This window comes from Poecilia mexicana, unplaced genomic scaffold (genome assembly GCF_051168715.1).
Source record: "Poecilia mexicana isolate PSO_F unplaced genomic scaffold, ASM5116871v1 scaffold_11, whole genome shotgun sequence".
Lineage (NCBI taxonomy): Eukaryota > Metazoa > Chordata > Actinopteri > Cyprinodontiformes > Poeciliidae > Poecilia > Poecilia mexicana.
This window is the reverse complement of record NW_028263380.1, coordinates 21,850,675-21,872,054: the sequence shown is the minus strand read 5'-3', so window position 1 is coordinate 21,872,054 and position 21,380 is coordinate 21,850,675. Positions and strand designations below refer to the sequence as shown.

The 21,380-nt window shown below is 38.1% G+C and overlaps 1 protein-coding gene across 3 annotated transcripts in view; it reads right to left on the bottom strand.

The window, feature by feature from the left end:
- LOC106932922 (semaphorin-6C-like) overlaps positions 1 to 21,380 on the bottom strand; it is a 163,696-nt gene that overhangs the window by 48,979 nt on the left and 93,337 nt on the right. For all 3 annotated transcript variants that reach the window (XM_088010407.1, XM_088010408.1, XM_088010409.1), the window contains exons 3-8: positions 21,061 to 21,163; positions 4,010 to 4,212; positions 3,514 to 3,628; positions 2,621 to 2,678; positions 360 to 416; positions 141 to 242 (exon numbers count right to left, since the gene is read on the bottom strand). In XM_088010407.1, coding sequence (XP_087866533.1) covers positions 141 to 242; positions 360 to 416; positions 2,621 to 2,678; positions 3,514 to 3,628; positions 4,010 to 4,148 — 471 coding nt within the window. In that variant the 5' untranslated portion in view covers positions 4,149 to 4,212; positions 21,061 to 21,163. The remainder of the gene's footprint in view (positions 1 to 140; positions 243 to 359; positions 417 to 2,620; positions 2,679 to 3,513; positions 3,629 to 4,009; positions 4,213 to 21,060; positions 21,164 to 21,380) is intronic.

The window sequence follows — 21,380 nt, the reverse complement described above, 5'->3', positions numbered from 1 at the left end:
TGGAAACTATCAATATTTATTGAGCTGGGAAAGAGCTCTCACAGAATGAATAAAAATGTGCTAAAAAAAAAAAGAAACACCTGTGGGGTTCTTCAAATGCCCTAACGAGGAAGAGCTCATGTCTGAGGAAAATGTTTTACCTTGTAGTTCCGGCAGGTTGGGTTGAAGGCATTGGTACCACAAGCAAACAAAGTCTCATCGTTTCGAGGTACCAGAACTTTGACGTAGTTATAGCACTCATCCTGAAACACAAACATATATTAGAAAATATCCTTCCTATGAAAATAAACCGTAGCGAATAATTGTTGGAGGCAACACCTGGAAAATGTAGACAGAAGTCAAACAGATTGAAAACTCACGCTGTTCTTTCCCCTGACTGTACACTTGCTGACGTCTTTGGATCTCCACGTCAGCTTCTGAAACACAAGCCACATGTACGCTCAATAACGGAGCAGACCTTCTCTGGAGCTTCGCCTGGTGAAATCAGTTGATTAGAAATAAAAGCAGCTGCACTGACGAGCAGGAGGAAGGTGAGTCATATGCGACTGCAGAGCTGCAAACACTTCAGGTCAATCAGCTGCTCAGGTAGGTGCTGGGAGACTCCAAGAGAGAAGTGTTGCCACTTTTCTGTTATTGGTTCTGAACTGAACTGTTCCAGCAGTTTATAATATGTTTGAGATCCCAGATTAAGTAACAGAGAAACTAGAGTTTTTCCCGGCTCTAAGCAGCGAGATGCTGCGATGGACTAAAAAATGCCAAGTCAAATTTCTTTAAAGCTTAATTTTTATAACAACTGAAGGTAACATAATTCTAATGCTGCTATTAAAAAAATCACTTTCCATCTGAAAAATACATAACGCTCCTCTCCTTTTAACCGATATATATCTCAAGTCATAATTAAAAGCAGTTAGGTCATGCTGACATTTATGCTTAAATTCATGATATCTCACACCAGCCAGTGCCGTCTGACTTATTCCTGCGTTTGTGAATGAAGGCAAGAGCGAGAAATGTAGACCTTTCTGGAACATAAAATGCTTGTGATCAGTAAATGTTAGATTTATGAGTCAAATATTTCAGTTTTAAAGTAAGACGAATTGAACTTTATCTGTATGAGATTGTTTGACAAAATGCTTTTAGCTCAAGAAAGCACAAATTTGATGACAAGGTTTCCAGAAAAAATAAATGTAAAAGTGAGATTATGCTCTCCTGATCTTGTTCTCTTAATGGTAAAAGATATTGTAGTGACACTGCCAATCGACTCATGACAAACTTTTTTTCTAGAAGCACGAGTTTCACTGTAATTAAACCCACCGAGAAGCAAAAACAAACATGTTATTGTGAAAATTTAAAAACACAGGGAGCTCAAGAATTCCCAAATAAAGGAGGAAAGGATTTCTATGAAGCAGACGGTGCAGAGCTACAGAGCAGGATGCCACGCGGTTCTCAGATGCACCACTGGGATCGAATCATTGGTAACGAGTGTAACATCTCACATCAAAGAGCTGCAGCGAGCCCACCATCCCCCACAATGCACTAGGAGGCCTATTACTGTCAGAAGCCACCCTGTAACCTTTTCCCTTTGATGAAGAGGAGGTGTGAAGATCAAAGGAAGCTTGTCCTTTGTGCTGCCTCAAATATTACAAGCCGCTTTAGTTTTGTTTTGCCGCCCTGATATTTAATAGATCTATTGTGCAATAAGGAAAAAGGTTCTTTGCTGCATTGTCAGCTGTCGGCTCCAATGCTGCTCTGAGGGAGATAACCTTATGTAAGACTAAAAATCAGAATGAAGCAGAAACGCATATATGAAGTTCACTGAAATGAACAAGTCTATTAATCACTGCATGGATGCATACATGGATATATTATTAACCTTAAAGTGTTACTATGGAACTTGCTGTGAATACAGATTTTTAAAAATGGAGCTCAGCATAGTTGAGTTAGAAGCGGTGTGCCACCTGGCTCTGTCCTTGGCACACATCAGTATATCAGTTTTGCTTCCATGATGTGAATTATCTAGACTTTGTCTGCATTTTATTATTTTTTTTAATAAATAAAAGTTCAGCTTTACTTGTAAAAGCAACTAAATATCTCCTTTAATTGAACATAACTTCCACTTATGTGTACTTTGTTCTTTCACAACAATTCCTGTCACCAAACAAAATATGTCTTAGCAGCAGAGTAGATGCTCTTTTGTTTCCTTGTTACAAGAGTGGATATACTTCAAAATAAAGTTACTCCTAACTTTCTTATTCTTAGAACTTCAGGTCTTTTAAAGCTTATTTTAAGTATTTTAGCAACACCTTTGACTGACACTGAAGGAGAAAATAATGATTTTCAAAACAGTTAAACTCTGTTGAATGACCAATATACACATAATAAAAATGCATAAAGTGCTGTATACAGAAAAAAAATATATATAAACTGAGTCACAAACTAGGATATATACATTTGCTATATTATATAGCAAGAAAGGGTGAAATACAGCTGTATCTGCCCCAAAGCAGATATAGGTACCCAGTCAAAGTAATTCTGACATCAAGAATACTCGATGCAGACATGTTTGTGATCTCTTGAAGCAACATATCCAAAAATAAACTGTTTATCGTATAAATTTACTCACCAGCTGTGGAACAAACTCCTCTGATGCCGTCGTGAGGTTCACAGCAAACACATGATCCCTGAAGAGTTCAAAGCATAGAGTCAGGCTTCACCGCACACACTCACTCAGATTTACTGAATTATGATGAAGGTGCTGCTTCAGATGCACCACAAATAAATGCTTCTATATGTGGAAGGTTGGTTTTCATCCAATCCAGTATTGTTTGCCAACTCTTCAAGTGGTAGTAATAATAATAATAATAGGACTTGCATGTTTGGTCCCCCTTTGTATTTTTACTGGTTTTAACTTTACCTTTATCATGTCTGAATATGAATATTTATCAAAATCGGAGAATAAATATGTTAGATTATTGAATGTGTTCCAATCCTGCACCTTACATTCTGTCTATTTGCATTTGCTCTATTTTTCTTGAGTCGGTAACTACATGTGAGCAGGAAGATGCACTTTAGATGAGGCTAGTGGATGCCGTGTACCTCTTAAATTATAATACTTTTTTGAGTTGGGCAGAACAGATGGAGACAGAGTGTACTACGAGTCCTACATATTAAATGTCAATTGCACTTGATGGCTTTTGGTAAATTGCACAAACTGAGTAACATCCGTTTGGGCTCCGATGCTTCATTACATCATAATTTTAAGGGACGTGACTTTACAAATGAGAATACACAGAAAAGTCGAACTAAATTACACAAAGGCACTGACTGAACCACTAAAAAGGTCAACATTTTATTATGGTGGGTACTCAAATCATCATTGTTTTACCTTAATGATACACTTCAATCAAGATGCACAAAAAATGAAACATTTTATGGCTATAGATATCCAGTACAGGAATACCAACAGTCAAGTGCAATTAGCATTGATGCCAACTGCTTTAGTTCTGACCAACTGACCTTGCTGCGATGTAAAGAATGTGATTGATCCGCAACATTCTCTGAAAGTCCAGACCCAGACGCAGCGTGTCGTTGTCCTGCAGCAGACCCTGAAAGCCTGGATACTGGTACGACTCTGCAAGCAATTTGGAAATGTCACTTATCAGCTTATAAACTTCTGAATACGAGAAGTTTAAAAAAGTAATACAGTTTTTCATCATTCTTGTATTTAACAAGTAGAAATTTATTATAATTTTAGCTGATCTGAAACAGGAAAAGTTTATTCAGATTTAATATCAAACAAAAATCAAAAGGTTATTTGTCTTTTTTACAGTGTATGACAACAGTGATTTCCATTTTTGTTCTGAAATGAATTATTTGTGATTGCAAATTGTTATACGACCACATCAATAAGGCATAGCTATGAACCAGATACAGATAAAATTAGCAGCATCAAAAGTTAGTGCTGAGCCAACTCGTCATCAAGACCAACACGGCCTCTGAGGGATTCACTCACGCTCCGAGCCGACAGCATGGAGTGGCTCCAGGTCTTTGGGGAAGGCTGTGGTTGAGGCCGACACGGACAGAAAACACAAACGAAGCTTGAGGACCGTCAGCAGCAGCGGCCACAGCCAGCCGGTCGGGGCCATTTTCATGAGAGACCTTGAGAATGACGGAGGGTGGAGGAGGTCGGTGTCAGTGGGTCATCGCGAACATCCGCTGCGAGTAGACGGAGAAAGAAAGGAGGGTAAGGGAAGCTTCCTTTCTCTCCTGAGGGTAAGGGTTTCATCTGTAGCTATAAATGAGAAGAAATTAGCATTTAGCCCTGCGTTTACCAATACAACCACAGTGCAAAAGCTGCAGTCATTTACAAGCATTAGCATACTGATGGCATGTTGGAGTCGCCACACAGAAACGCTTCCATCATGATGAAAACCGTTTTAAAGGAGCTGGTTCATCAGCAGAGACTCGGATCAATCATTTTCACACAGTGTTTTCACAGAATCAAAGCGTTGAGCCGTTTGTCGCGCCGACAACAGAAGTCTGGAAGTTTATTTAGATAACTTCAGCTGAGCTGCGTTTCCTTTTTTTATTTCGATTTTGCTCGTTTCAAAAATCGAATGTTAAGACCTCAATTATTTCAGCTTCTGTTGAAATCCTCTGAACCAAAGTTGTATTTTAAAAAGCTCCTTTAACTTGCTCTGATTTCTGTCTGCAAGTAATTAACACTCATCTGAACCTCAAGGCAAGGTCAGATTATCACATCGTATAAACTGTAATACCACAGAAATAAATTAGTGGAATTACCAAGGTTTTCTTGGCTTCCCACTTATTTTATTAATCAATTCTGTTCCAAAATGCATTATTATTATACATTTGGAATAATTGTCACCTTTTTTCTCATGTGTCCCTGCTCGTCATTCATGTTGCGCCGACTGCATACCACTGAATTTCTGGCTCCTCTAATATTCATTTCTGTCTGACTTTTTCCAACTCCTTGTTTCCTTTTTTATCGTCACCCGAAGTGACAGAGGAGAGCATGAAGGTGACACGCTTCCCTCTCGTCCCCTCTTCAATCACCTTTGTGTCATCTCCTCAATCTCTTGATTTGTTGTCGTATGAAGTGACAAATGAAAAGAAAAAAAAAGGTGAACTCAGACATGGCAAAGAAAAAAAAACACACTTTCTCCTTATCCTCAAAGGAAATGCACAAACGGAGAAAAATGAGCAGTCGGAGTAACGACTTGTTTTTTTTTCTCCTCCCATTTGCGTCCTTTTCCATTTTGATCTGAAAGCGCCGTCAGTCATGTTGTCTGCACTTTTCTTGCTCACTTTTCATCTCAAACTACAGACGACCCAAGCTATTCTTAATGTCATCCACTTGATTTATTCTGTGTGCGTTGAACGGGAAAAGGAGGGAACAACAACAATGGCAAAAGCATCAGAAAACACACATTAAGTAGGTAATGGGAAGTAACGTGGTAGTTCCACCCCAGAACCATGAGATTGACCAAGATTATCTCGGTAACGGTGATAACGGTGACCATTTTGCTCAGTAAAAATGATCCTGCTTTGAAAAGTCCCTCAGCGCAGCGCTGATATCTTGTTTCAAGCCGTGCACCTTTGATAAAACGGCTTCTGTGATGTGATGATTGCTGGGAATCTTGTACTGGAGCTTTGTGGCTTCGCAGCGTTTGAACAAGCTGCTGGTGGTAATAATCATCTTTCACTCTCCCTTTTGACAGTTTAGCAGAGGCCGCTTCCCCTTTTTTTACCCCTCTAGCTGCTTTTTATTGGTTTTATACATGAGACAATTTAAGTAATCAGCTTTAGACTCAATTCCATTTAGCGAATTCTCTTTCAGTCATCACTGGTAGATTTTCTCTTTTCTAATGAGACCATGTTGTGATATATAAGCTGGGAAACAGAAAGTAGCCCAATAGCTTTGTGAAGTAATTTAAACGATTGAAATACAAGGAAAAAAATCCTATTTATTCAAGTCTCCCAGATACAAAATCATTTAACAATAATATCTAATAAAAGTGACTCCCACAAAAAGTCTTCTAAAAAGAAGAAGGAGCGTGCGTTCCATCTGTTGTGGAAAAAAAGTTCATTAGTTTTAAATTTGAAAAGAAATTAGTCAGCTAAAACTACAAATTCTACATCTGCAAAGTGATGAGCTTATTCCATCTGGCCCATGAAGTATTAATTTGCTCATAAGTCAAATGTAGTCCAACGCAGTAATTAGTCTGCTTGCTCGCATCACATAATTAGGGCTTATTGTGGACACTGGTGCGCACCATTAACTAGTGGTGTCCAGGTCTGGTCCACAGTATTGCACATCATTGCATTTTAATGATCTGTGTTGGTGTCCTTAAATAAACTCGACTCCTGATGCCTGTTGCTTGAGTTGCGTTTGTGATTTTCAGCCATGCAGGTGCAAATTGCACCACCAGCTTTTTAGCAATTATAGCATATTTTAATTTGAACAGATAGAAACAGTCTTATAGGTCTCACATGTCTTGCATGAATGAATCTGAATTATTTTTTTATTAATCAAAATGATTTTAACCCTTTGAGATGATGTTCACAGTTCAAAAGAGAACTTCATGCAACAACTGCAGCAGGATTACACTTCACATGTGTGAAGTCCAATGTAGCAATGCTACACTGCTTCTGGTCCTCCTCTGCCATTTGGTGTTATGCAACCTAAAATCTACTGTTACATGAAATCTTATCAAAGAGGTTGGCCTCAGTTTAAGCTAAGCATTGGTACGTCCGTGCAACTGGTGAAAATAATTAGCATTATCGTTATTAGCATTAGCAAATACAAGCTTTATAGTTTCCAAAGACTTCTCAAAAACTCTGGCTGCCAGGGAAGATGCACTTAGATTTCCAAATTACAAAGAAATCATCTAACGCGTAAATACTCTTTAATATAAATATCACTGGTCCTTAGGAGCCTTTGCTCTCTCAGAGTAATGCTAAATGCATCCAAGTAATTTAGTGAAAGAGAAACTTGGAGGATTTCTTGCATATTTAGCTTAAAAAAGTAGTAAACAGCTAATTTATGACCAAGCTCTCTGTGGGACGAGTCATATTTCTCAATACAAAACCTCCTCAATCAGTATGTAGGTCACTGCGTGTGTGTTTTATTCCTTAAATCATTAATTGGTTGCTATAAGCTAAATCAGCCCTGATGTCAATTCTCATTCAACGAGACGAGGCCCAGACAAAGTATGAGCACTAATGAATGACTAGTGACTCAGTCAGTCACGCTTGTACAGCTCAGAGCTCAACCTGGAGAAGAGTTGGCTTCATTTAGTCCTCGCTCTGCCTAAAGCTGCGTCCCATTTCTCATATGTAATTTACACCTGGATGTGTACTGCTGCATGGGACGGACGCATGGAAAAATTTCCAGTCAGTCGAGACATTATAATGTGTCGATGACCTCCAGGTTTGTATGTTTATTTGGAGTCTACAATAAAATGTGAGCCCATGTCCGTTTTCACTCTCTGCCACTTTGGTTGTGTTGATTTGTCGACAAATTCAGAGACAGCATGCAACTTGCATAACTTGGACAAAATTAACCAAAAGTAATGAAGAGTTAAACTAGCAAAAGATTGAATGTAAAAGATAAAGTACATGACAGACATGCATACATTACTGTGGCAATTATACCATAAAGTCTAATGATTAATTTTTTTTATGTACACATTGAACAGGTCTCTGCCGCATTGCTTCTTATTTCAGCTACAGTTCCAACATTAGCATAATATCACAGAAAGCTCAGAGTTGCTCCAGTTCATGCCATTTTAACAAGCAGAGCTGCTGCAATGCAAATAATTCCTAAAATCCATCAGAGGATCCAAAATGCTGCAACCAAATTGGTCTCTTCTGTATTCACCTCTCAAGATTAGCTTTCATGTACAATCTACAAAAAGATCATTCAATTAAAATTGCGTCAAGGTGCTGCCACTCAGTTTTTTTTTTTTGTTTTTTTTTAACTGTGCCGTTTTAGCACTTAGATTTTTTAAATGGAAAATTTAAAACACAGAGGTTAGTCAACAGCCTCAACTTGTTTGTAAAGGGAAGACAGTCGAATATAAATACTTGTCTGCACTGTAGTAACATATTAAGTGACATTAAATGACTGATGCACATTTAAGTGTATGGAATTATTAGAAGATTGGGGTTCTATGGTGAGGTTATTAGCAATAATCATCTTACCTAATAGACAGCTCTTTGAATATTTTGAGTTTGGATGAACAGTCAGTTTTGTGTTTAGTTATTTTCTGAATTGTAGACTAATGTGAAACACAAGAAGTAATCAAAACAGAGTAATGTAATTTAAAAAAAATATTCAGCTTCTATAGAAAACAAATGTATTGTCTGGTTAATGTCTTTGGTAAAGCTCTGCGCACAAACAATGTTCAGTTTAAATAGCCTGCCTTCTCCCTGTTCCAGCTAGGAACCACATGACTTCATTTTTATTTTGTCAATTTACCATCCTGTCCATGTTCCAATCCTAAGTGAAGGTCATGAGCTGATTTTTTCTTGACTGAAAACACTAAATCCTTGATGCAAGAGGCTCAAATAAGCTTCCTCCCTCCATGGGGTGGGCAGACTCAAACCTAGAGATGGCGTGAGGAGGGCCGTCCTCTGGGGAGCACCTGGTGAAGCTCCAGTTTCTTTAAATAAAAAGGAGCAGCTGAGTTTAGGTGGTTATCTGGTCAGGATTCTCCTCACAAACCTCCAAGAATATAAACTAACTCTAGGGAGAGGTGCATCACAGTTTCACTCCTGGATCTGTTAATTTCATGATGCAATGCAGTGAAGGGAGGATACGACTTTGGTGTAAACTTGGAAGCATGCATGATATAATTTATTTTATACAGCCTTCCTTATCCTCATTATGAATCCGCCCCAGGCTCAAACCAGTTTGCATCTTCAAACAAATGTTGAAATTAAACAGGAGGAATAAATACCACATACTGACGGGACTCCCTGGTTGCCTACCAGCAGATTAAAAAAAACAAACATTTTTGCCCTTTTGTTTGGAGAAAAATGTGATGCTATAAGCGCATTGGCAGCCCATTTAAAACAGAAGAATCCAAGAGATTCTTGGCTTTTCCAGTTTTAATCATTTTAATTTCTCATAAAGATGTAAGAGTCTAAAATCACAGCTCTTCCAGTATCTCTTATGTGGTGGGTCAAGCTTTAAGCAACCTTTGTTTTCTTCCTTTAAAGAGAAGATGAACGTCACACTGAGGCTGAGCATTTTTAAAAAAAATCTTTTGTCATTCCCTGTCACTCAACCGGTAACCCATTTGGATAATTGAAACATCTTGTTCTCCTTCTCCTCGCTGCATGTTTTCTGCAGTCTGAACATGAGCATCTATTTGGCAGCGGCGATCCGTCATCTGAACTGCAGAGCTAATGTGCCACACAGGGTTCAAACAAGAGCGCCAGACTCTGCAGTGATGTACGGTGATTTATAGAAAAGGCCAATATCGAGATTTGATCATAAATCTGATCTGGTTTGGCTGCTGTAGTACGCCCACTGAAGAGAGTTTGATCGATTGCACATTTACAACAGGATTAATCAATAGAACACTGCTTCCTGTGGGAGTTAAGACATTAAGCTGAACAACTTTAACTCTTTACCACCCATCTTTCTGCCTGCAGCAGAAGCAGAGCTTTGTACAGCTTTGGCATTTCATATAGAAGTAGATTAGACATATTTCACTCTTAGTTCCTCTGCCGTCACAAAGCTTCATATTCAGACTAGTTGGAAGGACAGCAGTGATTTTCATTCATATCAGTCAAACAGTCAGCGCTGAAGGGAAGAGCAGCACTGAAGGCAGCTGCTTGTAGACGGCAGACAGTTCTTTTAGACGGAGGCAATCCACAGTATGGATCGTCTTTATTCAAAGTTATGGTTTTCCACAGTATTCCCAGCTTTCCACTGCAGTCAGTTGTATGAAACCACAGTCCTGTTGACCTCTGGGTTATATGATTCAGTTAAAGATTATCTGTGAATCTTGGAGCAGACAGGAGCTGCATCAAGACGTCTCATAGCAGTTTTGCTCATGGCAGGTTTAGTCTCGGTTCAAAAGTGAAAACAGAGGAAAACAGAGAGCTGGCATTTAAAAGGTAGCACCTAAAACAGAAAACGGACGGCCTGGATAGTGGCAAAATGCAAAAATATGAATTTGGATAAATATAAAAGATATTCTCTGCTAATACAAGGGGACACAAGCTACATTCAAACATTAAAACATTTGTCAAATCCAATACTGGAATATAAATTAAAGATTTTCCATCAATTAGCCCAAAAGTAATCAATAAGTGGATGTTATATATACACACACACACACACACACACACACACACACACACACACAAGTTTCTCATGTAGCACCAGTTCACAAATAGATACTTAATATTATCTTTAAATCATCATCTAGTTATGCTTTGTAGAAATATGTAATTTATCAATCAATCACATTAAAATTCAACTTTAATTACAGGCATTCAATAAGAAAATAATTTGAAAAAAATAATTCACTTCAGTAATTCAATTCATTAAGTGAAACATATCAATTAATTACACACACTGGTGTTTTGAGCATTTTTTTCATTATATTTAATTTAACTATGATGATTTTTAGCTTATAACTAGGTGAAAAAATACATTTAAGATTGGAATATTACATTAAATTCATGACGTACGTGTTTAAAACGTTCCTAAAAGTTTTATTTATATATATATATATATATATATATATATATATATATATATATATATTTTTTTTTTTCTTTTAATCTGACAAACAAGCCTCATCAGAAGTCATTTTCTAATTTACTCAATATTACTGTTCAATTACATTTAATGCGACTCAGTAAAACACAGTCTTAACTAGAGAGGCAACAGCAATTTTGTTTTAAACAAGAGGAAACCTCTGGCAGATCCAGCTGAGTACTGGGAGACGCATAAAAGCACAAACACACCCAAAATGTCCCAGGAGGGCTACATCTCTCAGTAAGTGGTGGCCCATCACTGCGGTAATGTGTTACTGAGGCCAACACTTTATTGTCATTCACCATAAAATCTGTATTGCCATCAATACATTCCAGTTTATAGTTTTCCTCAAAGCTGTTGCAGTGCTTCATCAGGACTGGTGCTGCTGCCAGACCTTTACTGTGTTTTTTTAAACAGCCGGTTTAGGTTTACACATCAAGACAGACAGCTGAGAGATGCACAATTATATCACTAAAAACATGTTTTTGAGGAAATGCGTCATTCTCCCTCTGCTGTATTTTTATTTCTTTAGCAGATCCCAAATCACTATGTCAGCATCTGCTACCCTGTCATCACCATCACAATCTAATCGAGTTTGAATGCTTCAAAACCCCAGCCAGCCAATCACTAATCAGCAGCAGCAGCGTTGCAAATGAGACTTAAACACAGCTTACAGAGCAAGATTTATTAACTAACTGGTGATATTCAAAGACCAGCACCGTCTGAGGATTAAGAGGTAAATGGCATTTATGGAGCCAGTGGAAAATGGTGGTCGAAAGTCAGCGAACAGTGATATGGCCTGATTAACATGCAAAGTTTACTTTATATTCATGCTAAAGCTCAGAGTTTTGCTATTCATCAGATTGAAAGCAGAAAAGATTTGACATGTTGCTTAAAACATTTTGATTCTTTAGTGATCCACATGTGCCTGCATGAGATGGTGCCAGTTTTACGCTTTGGAAACTAAGAATTGGTGAAAACCAAGCAAGAAAACCGTTTGTTGGAGGGAGCTATCCATGGTGCTGACACACACACACACACACACACACACACACACACACACACACACACACACACACACACACACACACACACACACACACACACACACACACACACACACGCACTCAGAGCTGACAGAGAAAAGCACATTTATTATTCCTCTGACATGATCTTATGGTAATGCTCTATTCCTTTTTGAAAAAAAAAAAAAAAAAACTCCTTACAGACATGACTTGCCTCAAACTAAATATCCAGAAATGAACTTGTTCAGGAAGTTTGTGTGTTATTTCTGCCATAATTTTTCAGACAAAGCCGCCTCAGTAAGAACAATTATGCATCGCCTCAAGAGACAGCCTGCCAATTAGTGTGTTTTTGTGACTGCAGTGGCATGTTTATATTCCCATTTTGCTGGGGGTAAAATTACCTTCCCATGTATTTATTCCAACATGAATGCAGACAATCTGAAACACCAAATTTGCACGGTGTAGAAACTAACCTCTTGCCTAACTGCTCATTTTACTGCAGAAAAACACATTGCACACACCAGTGCAGTCTCGAATAAGCACTAAAATCTCGAAGGCCAAATTTCAGTCACTGAAATCGTTTCACCATGCATGCATTTAGATTACTTGCTTTTGTTTTCATTTTTATTATTACTATTGGAGGTCACGGTTGATGGCCAATACAACATTATCTCTTAAAACTAAATAAACTTTACTATCAGATATTTTGCATTTAAGCTGAAAAGCTGGATACAAAAAAGATGCAGTTTTTAAACAACATTAAAGGCTTAACAACGTTTCTTCCTTTCCCTGAGCTACACCTGAGGCTTCCTCTGCCCACCTGTCATCTCTTAAGATGAATTAGTATAATGAATGAATCTCATTCTTACACAGGAAACCATGAGCAGCCATTAGCTACGGTCCTTAACAACCTGCTGTCAGTGGCTGAAAAGAGTTTGAAACAAAGGCGAAATAAGAATTATGTAAATCTATTCTTTACTGCCATACTTAAAATATTGGGTCAATTTATATTTTGACTTCTCACCGTCATGTCCAGTGGTTTTCCATCATCTCTGTATGGAAAATTTAAATTACAAAAGAGTCCTTGATGAGGCTCTTCATAGCTGCTTCTGGAGTAAAAACTGGCGAATAAAAAAAAATTGCTGAAAGCAACAATAAAATATGTATAACAAATGTGAGGCTAATTATGACAACGATTTATTATTTATTATTTAAGCTTTAGTGAAGGTTGAATTTAATCAGGAAACTTTGTTTAATAAAGCTGCGATCCAATACTTTGGGTTGAATTGGGACATTTCTAATAAATATATTAAATGATGGTAATCAGACATATAGATCACATGCTGTTACATATACCCACTTGTAGCTCATTTGCTCATGTTGCTTATACTTCAAATACTGGTTTTTGGTGCATGGTCTGATTTTACAGAATAATTAAGTGATCAAGTTTAAAAACAAGCAGCCAAATGTCAGAAGCACAGCTTGCAAAAAGCTCTGAGGTTAAAGTTATTTTAAAGAATATTAAAATGAATGGAAACAAGTGCCCAGAAAGTTATTAGGATCGTCTTCTAAGTTTTAAGCAGCAGGAATAAACTGAGTGTGGAAGAAACTAAACCTCCGTGTTGTTGAATGCCTTCGTTATTCCTGCTTGGCTTACAGGGAAGCTGGACACAGTCGAGGCTCATCAGTGAGCTGACTGGACCACTTCACAATCTGCCTCAAGGAGTTTCTTCCAGTGAAACATAATCACACCAAGTCACTAAAAGATCAAAAATTAGATGGAGACACGATAAATGATGTTCAGTCACTGTGAATGTCTAATAACACCATCGCTGATGAGTCGTTTTATGCATCCATTTGTTGCAAGAGTAAACCACCATTTTAGTACAAATGTATTAGGTATATTATGACTATTATCCTAAAACGTAAATATATTAAATTCTTAGTATTAAGTGCAGAAGCATCACAGATAAATGCACCAATCACCAACACTGTTGGTGCATCTGTTTAACAATCCATCTCCCTTCTGCTTTGCACAGCCATTAAATCTTACAACCACCACCTTCTTTGTGAAACAGCTCCTCCCCTTTGAGACACTGCAGCTGCTTTCATTTAGATAATTGACAGAAATCATTCTGTGGCAGCTTCCTGTTTGTGGGCCAGATGAACAGCGGTTCACCTCCGCGGCCCGGTGGCTCTGGATTAACTGTTATTGGGAGAATGTCAGAGCAACTCTGAGGTTTCAATGAGATTGGTGTCAGACGGGTCGCGGCGGCTGAAGCGGCTGTGATTATAGTGAAGGCTGATAAGTGATAATGAGATTAGGGTCTGCAGCATGAGGGCAGATCCACTGATTTGGTCATTTACAGCATCCATTGAGATGCTGTGGCTTCAGTTCTCTCATTTGGAAAAAAAAAATGGATTTAAACCATAAATAAGGAGAAGTTGGCCTACTAGTTGGTAGAAGTTAATTTTGAATTTTATGTTCTCTGGCCAACTTCCTTTAGGTCTTATTGGATATATTTGTCTCTTTTTGGTGAGCCCTACATATCCAGAATGCATTTTGTATCTGTCATTTGATGGTGGTTCTTTACCTTATAAAAGTATTTTCGTATTCAACTATTTGAATGGATTTATGCCAAATGTGTGGATTATTTTGTTTAATTTGAACAGAAAGCGTTACTGGAACTATTTTAGTCACCACATTTCAACTGGTTAAATATTTCACTGAGAAAGAGTTCAATGCCTATTTTCATGAACTGACAAGTAATGTGAGAAATAATATGTCGACTGATCAAACCATAAGTTAGAGTACATGTTCTCACAGACATTTTAACAAAGTAAGATGCTATTGGTGCTGAATTCATTCTGGGTCAGGGCCATGGAGTGAATGTGAAGACAGCAGTGGTTGGGGGTCAGTAATGTTGTTTTTTCAACAGAAAATATTCTGTTGCAGCACATTTTCTGTTTTGAATCTGCCAAACAAGAGAAATGGAGCTGCAGTTTTACCCTGATGCATAAACAGATTCTACTGGACAGAGTTTTGCATCTTTATTAAGGTTTTATTTAAACCCTACAAGAAAGAAAAGATGCTTTGCTGCTGCAGTTGTGTAACTTTCAGTAGAAATGAGTTTGAATTTCCATTGAATGTTTTGCCGTTAGTCTTTTTTTTAAACGTAGTAGTTTTCTGAAAACTCCAAAGCCAATTAGATGAAGTATGTTTTATTGTACAATAAATGATTGACCTTGAACTCATTATTACAAATTTCTTGGACCCTTTGAGTCTTAAAGATATTTTGCTACATGTGCGTCGTTCCAGAACTGACTGTTAAAAGGGTAGAAATGCTGCATAAGGCACCAATCAATTGTGGAGAGTAACTTATGTGTATGTGCAGGTGGGATCCATTAGTCAGGACATTTATTCATCTGGTCCTGGAGCTCAATCTGTAAACACAAAAAAACCCACAGACTACAACTTCAGAAAGATAAATGTGAACATTTATAGCTACTAGTACGACTTTATCACTACTCTAGTGTTTTTTTCCGCCTCAGGAGTTCAGAGTTTTTATGTATGCATTGAATCAGATTGATTTGAGGAAAGTTTATCGTTTAAGAGGATGTTGGTCAGTTCATCTATTCCTCATATGTTGTGGCCAACATTTGCAAGTATAAAAGAAAACATTTTGAATGCATCTTTGTACATACATTAAGGTCAGTTTAACCTGCTTTACAAGCAGATTATTTAAAGTTCTTTTATAATATATTGACAATCAATTGTCAAAAAATGTGCTTATGTGATTATAATCATTATTTAGGAGGTGACTCTGTTATTAATGCACATTCAGCAGGATGTATCTGGCTACAAACTGCATCAGCAATTTGAAGTTTCTTTTTTTTATTGAAACCATCAAATTAACCAAATGGGTGCAAAATGAAAGCAGGTGTAAATGAAATAGGAAGAGATGAACATGAATTAGCAAACGAATGAATAAACCCAAAGCTGGTCCGTCTTCAGTCCAAGTGAGCATGCATCAAATCAGGCTTTTATTTACATTGTGAAACATGTTTACCACTTTACATGTACTCAAAACGCGTTTCACTGCTGAACTGCATCACTTCTCCGTGCGTCTCCCTCAGTCTGGCTGTGTGTGGGACTTTAAGTGTGTGCCGGGCTGATGCATGTTTGTGTGTCTGCTGGCCTTGAGTGGGCGCCCCAAGTGCCAGACTGAGAAAGTGGAATCAGTTTTCATCCTGACAAGCAATACACCAGTCTCTGCCGCTGTGCGCCTGTGTGCGTGGTTGTGTGTTTGTGTGTCAGGCTGAAGGACAAATTCTAACAAAAAGACTTCACGGGTGCCAGAGTAACTGAAAGACCACCTAAATGAAACTGAAACTATAATCGGACTGAGGAACTAACAGAAAGAGGGAAAGGAGAATAGCTATAGTCTTTTGTTTTTTTCCCCTCTCCCTCCTCCGGCTCTCACTGTTTCCTTTGAAAGTTTACGGTATTAATGAGTAAACTATGGATCGGGCACAAAACTAATCCAGGCTGTAATCAATCTGCAGGCCTCAGTTCGGGGAGGCGCAGCAACACATTTAGCTCTGTGAAATCTTGATTTCATGCAGCTTGAAATCGGCTCTTATGCTTCCTGTGGTTCACTGCTGGCTGAGGAGACCCCTGCCAACCGACGCCTGGCCTCGGTACAGATTTGCTTTCTGTGTCTCTCCACACTAAACATATTTAAGAAAATATATAAATAGAAAGAAGGAAGGTACTTTGATCTGCAGTCTGATGCAAGCCCATAAACCTAAATGTTAACCTCATTCAAAAGAAATGATTCCTGTGTGTCACCAAGTTATTTCTTTCCTGAGCCATTGCATCTATTATGCTTTCATCTAATCTATAAGCATATAAAAAAGGTTTTGGCATCACACAGGTCTTGGACAATCTGTGAACACCCAAACGTAAGCACGAATCCACCAAAACTGAAAACACAGCTTTATGTATCAAGTAATTAATTGAGGAGTGTTGCAGATGGGATATCAGTATCTTATGTTTTGCAATCTGTGCCGGCAGATTTGCGAACTGAGTGCACACATTTTCAAACAATATCTTTGTTCAGAGAACATGACGGCGTGCCAATGTCTACAGGAATTTACAGGCCGCCCACAGTTGAGGAAATCAACTTTATTCCAAAGCGTTACGTTGAACGATGCCAAACTATGCAATAAAAAATAAATAAATGCACAATATCATGGCTGAGAGGCGAGAGGGGAAATGGTTCGTTTTTAATCCGGTCACTGAAGGTGGGAATCAAGAAGCCTGACTGCATCTTTCTGCATCATTCCTCACCTCTGAGCCAAGTCATCCAGCGACGTAGGCTGACGATTTTAAATACGGTACGTCTAAAATGGCCTCTAGTGTGGGTTCTGACCCACGGAAATGAAAGAAATTGAGAAACAAAAGTTATCGTGTGAATACAAAATATGTGCATCATTTATGAAGTGAACTGCAATGGATCTAGAATTTGAAATATTTAACATTAACCCTCAATAGGGATAAACATATTTGGAAATGTATATCTTGACTTTAACAACCAGACTGCATGAATTCATAAATATACTGCAGCTATTTTTTAATCATATAGCAAATAGTCCACTGCATACAGCATGGATATTAGACATTATTGGACGTTACACCCCAAGCATTGTGCATTCATCCATCAACTGGAAACACGTATATATTTTATTTTATGATTATTTGGTCAATGCCACATTTACACAAATTCCATAATTGTTGCATATATATCCAGCAGCTATAAGTGACATTTACTGTTTCTGAATTAAATCTAAACCATGTATAACAGCCAGCAGTGCTTCTGCGCACGTTTGATTTTCCCATATTTTTACACATCAGACTCATTGATGGACTATTTCAGCTGTCTGGACTAGTTAGTTATATTAGTAATAGATTCTTAAAAGATTAGCTGCAGGAGAAACTTAAAAAAAAAAAAAAAGAAGTCAAGCTGTGCTTTGAGTGATGCTGTAAGGAGTCACATTTACTAGCGAGAGGAAACAAATTACGATTCCTCAAAATAGATCAGATATGAAACTTCAGATATACATTTTCTGGTTAAAATGCAACAGATCCTTCTCTTCTGTAGATGGTTGTAGCTGACATGTTTAAACCTACAACAAAATGGTAAGATTGTGTTGGAGTTTTTGAGTTGGTTGTCACCTCAGACTTCTAAATATCAGCTATCGGGCAAAGAAAAGAGAATGAAATTTCAATAATCCGTCCCATTTAAAAATAAGCCATTTGAGGCTCTCAGGGCTGAACAAGAAGCAGTGATTGAGTGCTGCATCACACCGCCTGCCCTCAACAACCTCTTCTTGCTCCATTTCCGTTCATTTTTAGTGTTTCTTATGAACCATTTCATTGCCTCACCATTGTGCCACCACATAAGCGATGACTGCACTGATTGTGACATTGGGACGTCTTTTTTTTTTTCTACTTTTGCACAAAGTGCTGTTGAGCTGAAACATTTTAAAAAGCATGTGAGCGAGTCAATCTAGCCGGTAGAGGTTGCAGAATGTCGTTTTTGTCTGGATTTTGTAACTGGATGAATGGAGTAAAGTCAGGAAAGGAGAATAACAGAAACGGAGGGTCAGCTGGAAAATGTCATCGAATGAGAAGGAAAAAAAGGGATTTAAATGAAAATTAAGACGCAACGAATCCAAACTGTGAGGATGAATGAACAGAGATTAATAAGAGGAGAAAAAGTGAAGAATGAAGGGAGTATATTGCAGTTTGGATGAAAGATTCTATAAAAGGATGCAAGAACCGCACCACCCAAAAAAGAAATAAAATGATGAATAATGAATATGTCAAAAAAGGAACCAACAGCTGAAAGGCAAATGAAGAACAGACAGAATGAGGAAGCTTAGAAAAAGTGACTGAAAGACATTACCATTTGAAAAAAACTCATGAAAATGGGAAGAATCAAGTGCAAAAGAGAAAAAATAAATCCAGCATTCCCTCCATTTTATTTGAGTTCTGTCTTTCTGCTTTCCACATATCTTTTATCCCCAGTTGCAACACTGTTGTGACATTTACTGTTCCAAAGCTGGAAATAAAAACAGGTGGACATAAAAAAAAAAAGCATTTTTAAAGCGAGAGGCATCAGAGGCCAACTGTTTGAACCAGACTGAAAAATTTATTCCACAAAAAGAATAAAAAAGGCAGAAGAAAGAAATCTCTGGCCAGCCAGTGGTGGTTAGTGTTTTGCTTTATGGAGGCCACACGTCTGTTCAGATACCGCAGGGAAAAGTGATCATCCAATTTTTATGGTGTTGTTATGGTTCATCTGGGAGCCGCGCGTTTTTATGTTGTTATTGTTGCAATTTAACACAGTTGGATCAAACATGTTGCCTTGGAAATCTTGCAGCATTTAAAAACTGTGCAGCAGAAAAGAAACTTCATAGTCTGAGGTGAAGACTTTAATGTTGTTCATTTACACCTTTACAGCTGAGCAACGTTTCCACAAGAGACCAACGGTTTCAGTTGATGGACCCAAACGACTCAAATCGCATGATTTTAAAAATGACTCGGTGCATAATGATGCAGTGATATAACCGCACACAGATCAGGAGCCACCATGTTTGAAAGGCAGAAGTAAATGTGGGCTGTAAGCATACCTCTGTTAAGAACAGAAGAGGTCATTAGAAGCAAATCAGTTCATTACTGAATTTTGTGCATGGTAAAGAGCCGTCCTAACAGACGGCTTGAGCCTTCGAACGCTGCAGCTTGACTGAACAGCTTGTGTAAAATCAGAAATCTACTTCTCAGTTGTTTAAATGAACAAGGTTAAGGAGTTTCAACCAGCTGATGAATGCGACACCTACACGACTCATCTGTCAGGAAGAAGCCGAGTGGACAAAACAAAACAAAAGAAAAGATGGATTAACAAACCTTCCTGTGAGGCGAGAACCAAAAGGAACAGAGATGCTGCAACAAAAGGGATTCTGGGAAACTCTGCACAACAATCTGCACTTTGCAAAATAACAAGGAGCGAGAAAATAAAGCAGAGAAAATTGATGAAGCAGCAAAAGAAGGACTTGTAAAATATTGCTTCACACGTTAGGATTCACCCACACACTAAGATGTTCTGTTGGATTCATTTTTATCTCTGATTGCTGCTGGAAAGTGAATCAGTCTGTGTTCATTTCACAATGCAACGCCTTCGCTGAAGCCGAATACATGGCATCATTTTTTTTTCAATGACACTGCATCTATTGGTAAAAAAAAATGAGCACTGACTCATGTTGAATGATACTTTAACTGTTCCTTCAACCACAATCAGCTCATAGAAGCCATTCTGAAGAAAAACAGGTAACAACAAGCAGGAAAAGGAGTCCCTGCTGCACATTATTAATATAGCAACGAGCCACAACAAAACTACACTGAGAATTTATTGATTTCCTGTTTTTGGAGTGGTGGACTACGGCCTCTGCTTCTGCTCTCTTTTTCTGAAAGTACATTCAAACAGACAAGGACACAACTGCACTTATTTTGCAATCTCTTCACATCTGCCGCTGCACCTGAGGACCGCAGCCTCGCCACTGCAATCTAACAACTTGAAGAGCAACTTTGCATTTGAAAAGAACAAAAAAAAAAAGCAGACCCCTGAAAAACCAGTGAGGTTTCTTTGCGGCTTTTAGCACAAAACACAAAAAAAGTCAGTTCACAAGGAAACCTGCATGGTGCCATGAGTTCCTGATGCAGATGTTTAGGATTTGGCACAATAACTCCTCCTCCTTCTGTTTCGGCCATTTCCTGGAGGAGAAGCAAAGTGGCCAAGAAATATCCAAAAACAAGGGAAATCAAGCTCCTCATTTACTGACTGGTTCATTTACATCACCTGTTAATTGAGAGGACAACAGTGGGTGCAAATTAAGGCCAACCTCAAATATACCAACTTCCTTTAAACCAATAAAAATTATAAAAATCAAAAGATTTAATGTCAAGAGCAAGAAATGCACATCTTTCTACTGTAAATTCCTGCATTTTTCCTTTCTTTCCATCTTTTTTGACCATAATCGTTACAGTTTGATTTAAATGGTTACATGAGTAAAATTTGCTGAAAAGTGCAAAAATCCATGCAGCAGTTTTGTCTTATTAATCCATTCAAAGATTCAACTTTAGATACACTGGGATGCAAAGGTTAGTGTACTTACAGTATTAAAATATGCTGCGTCTCATCTGCGGCTCTTCCAGCTGGAGAGGCGACAGCGGCGTGAAGAACAAGTCAAGAGGCGGGGGTGGACCCCCTCAGATGTCCTGCGAAAACAGAAATTTACTCATGAGTTTTCATTTTTTTTAATACTTAAACAGATTAGAAACAAATCATGCTCATACTGTCCAGTCAGATAATTTCCCAAATGTTTCCGTTTCCTTTAGATGGAACGTGTTCGAGTTTGGAAGAGGAAACGCCAACGTTGACATTCTGTTGAATATCCAGAGAAACGCTCAGTGAGGATGTGTGCAACTTTTCATT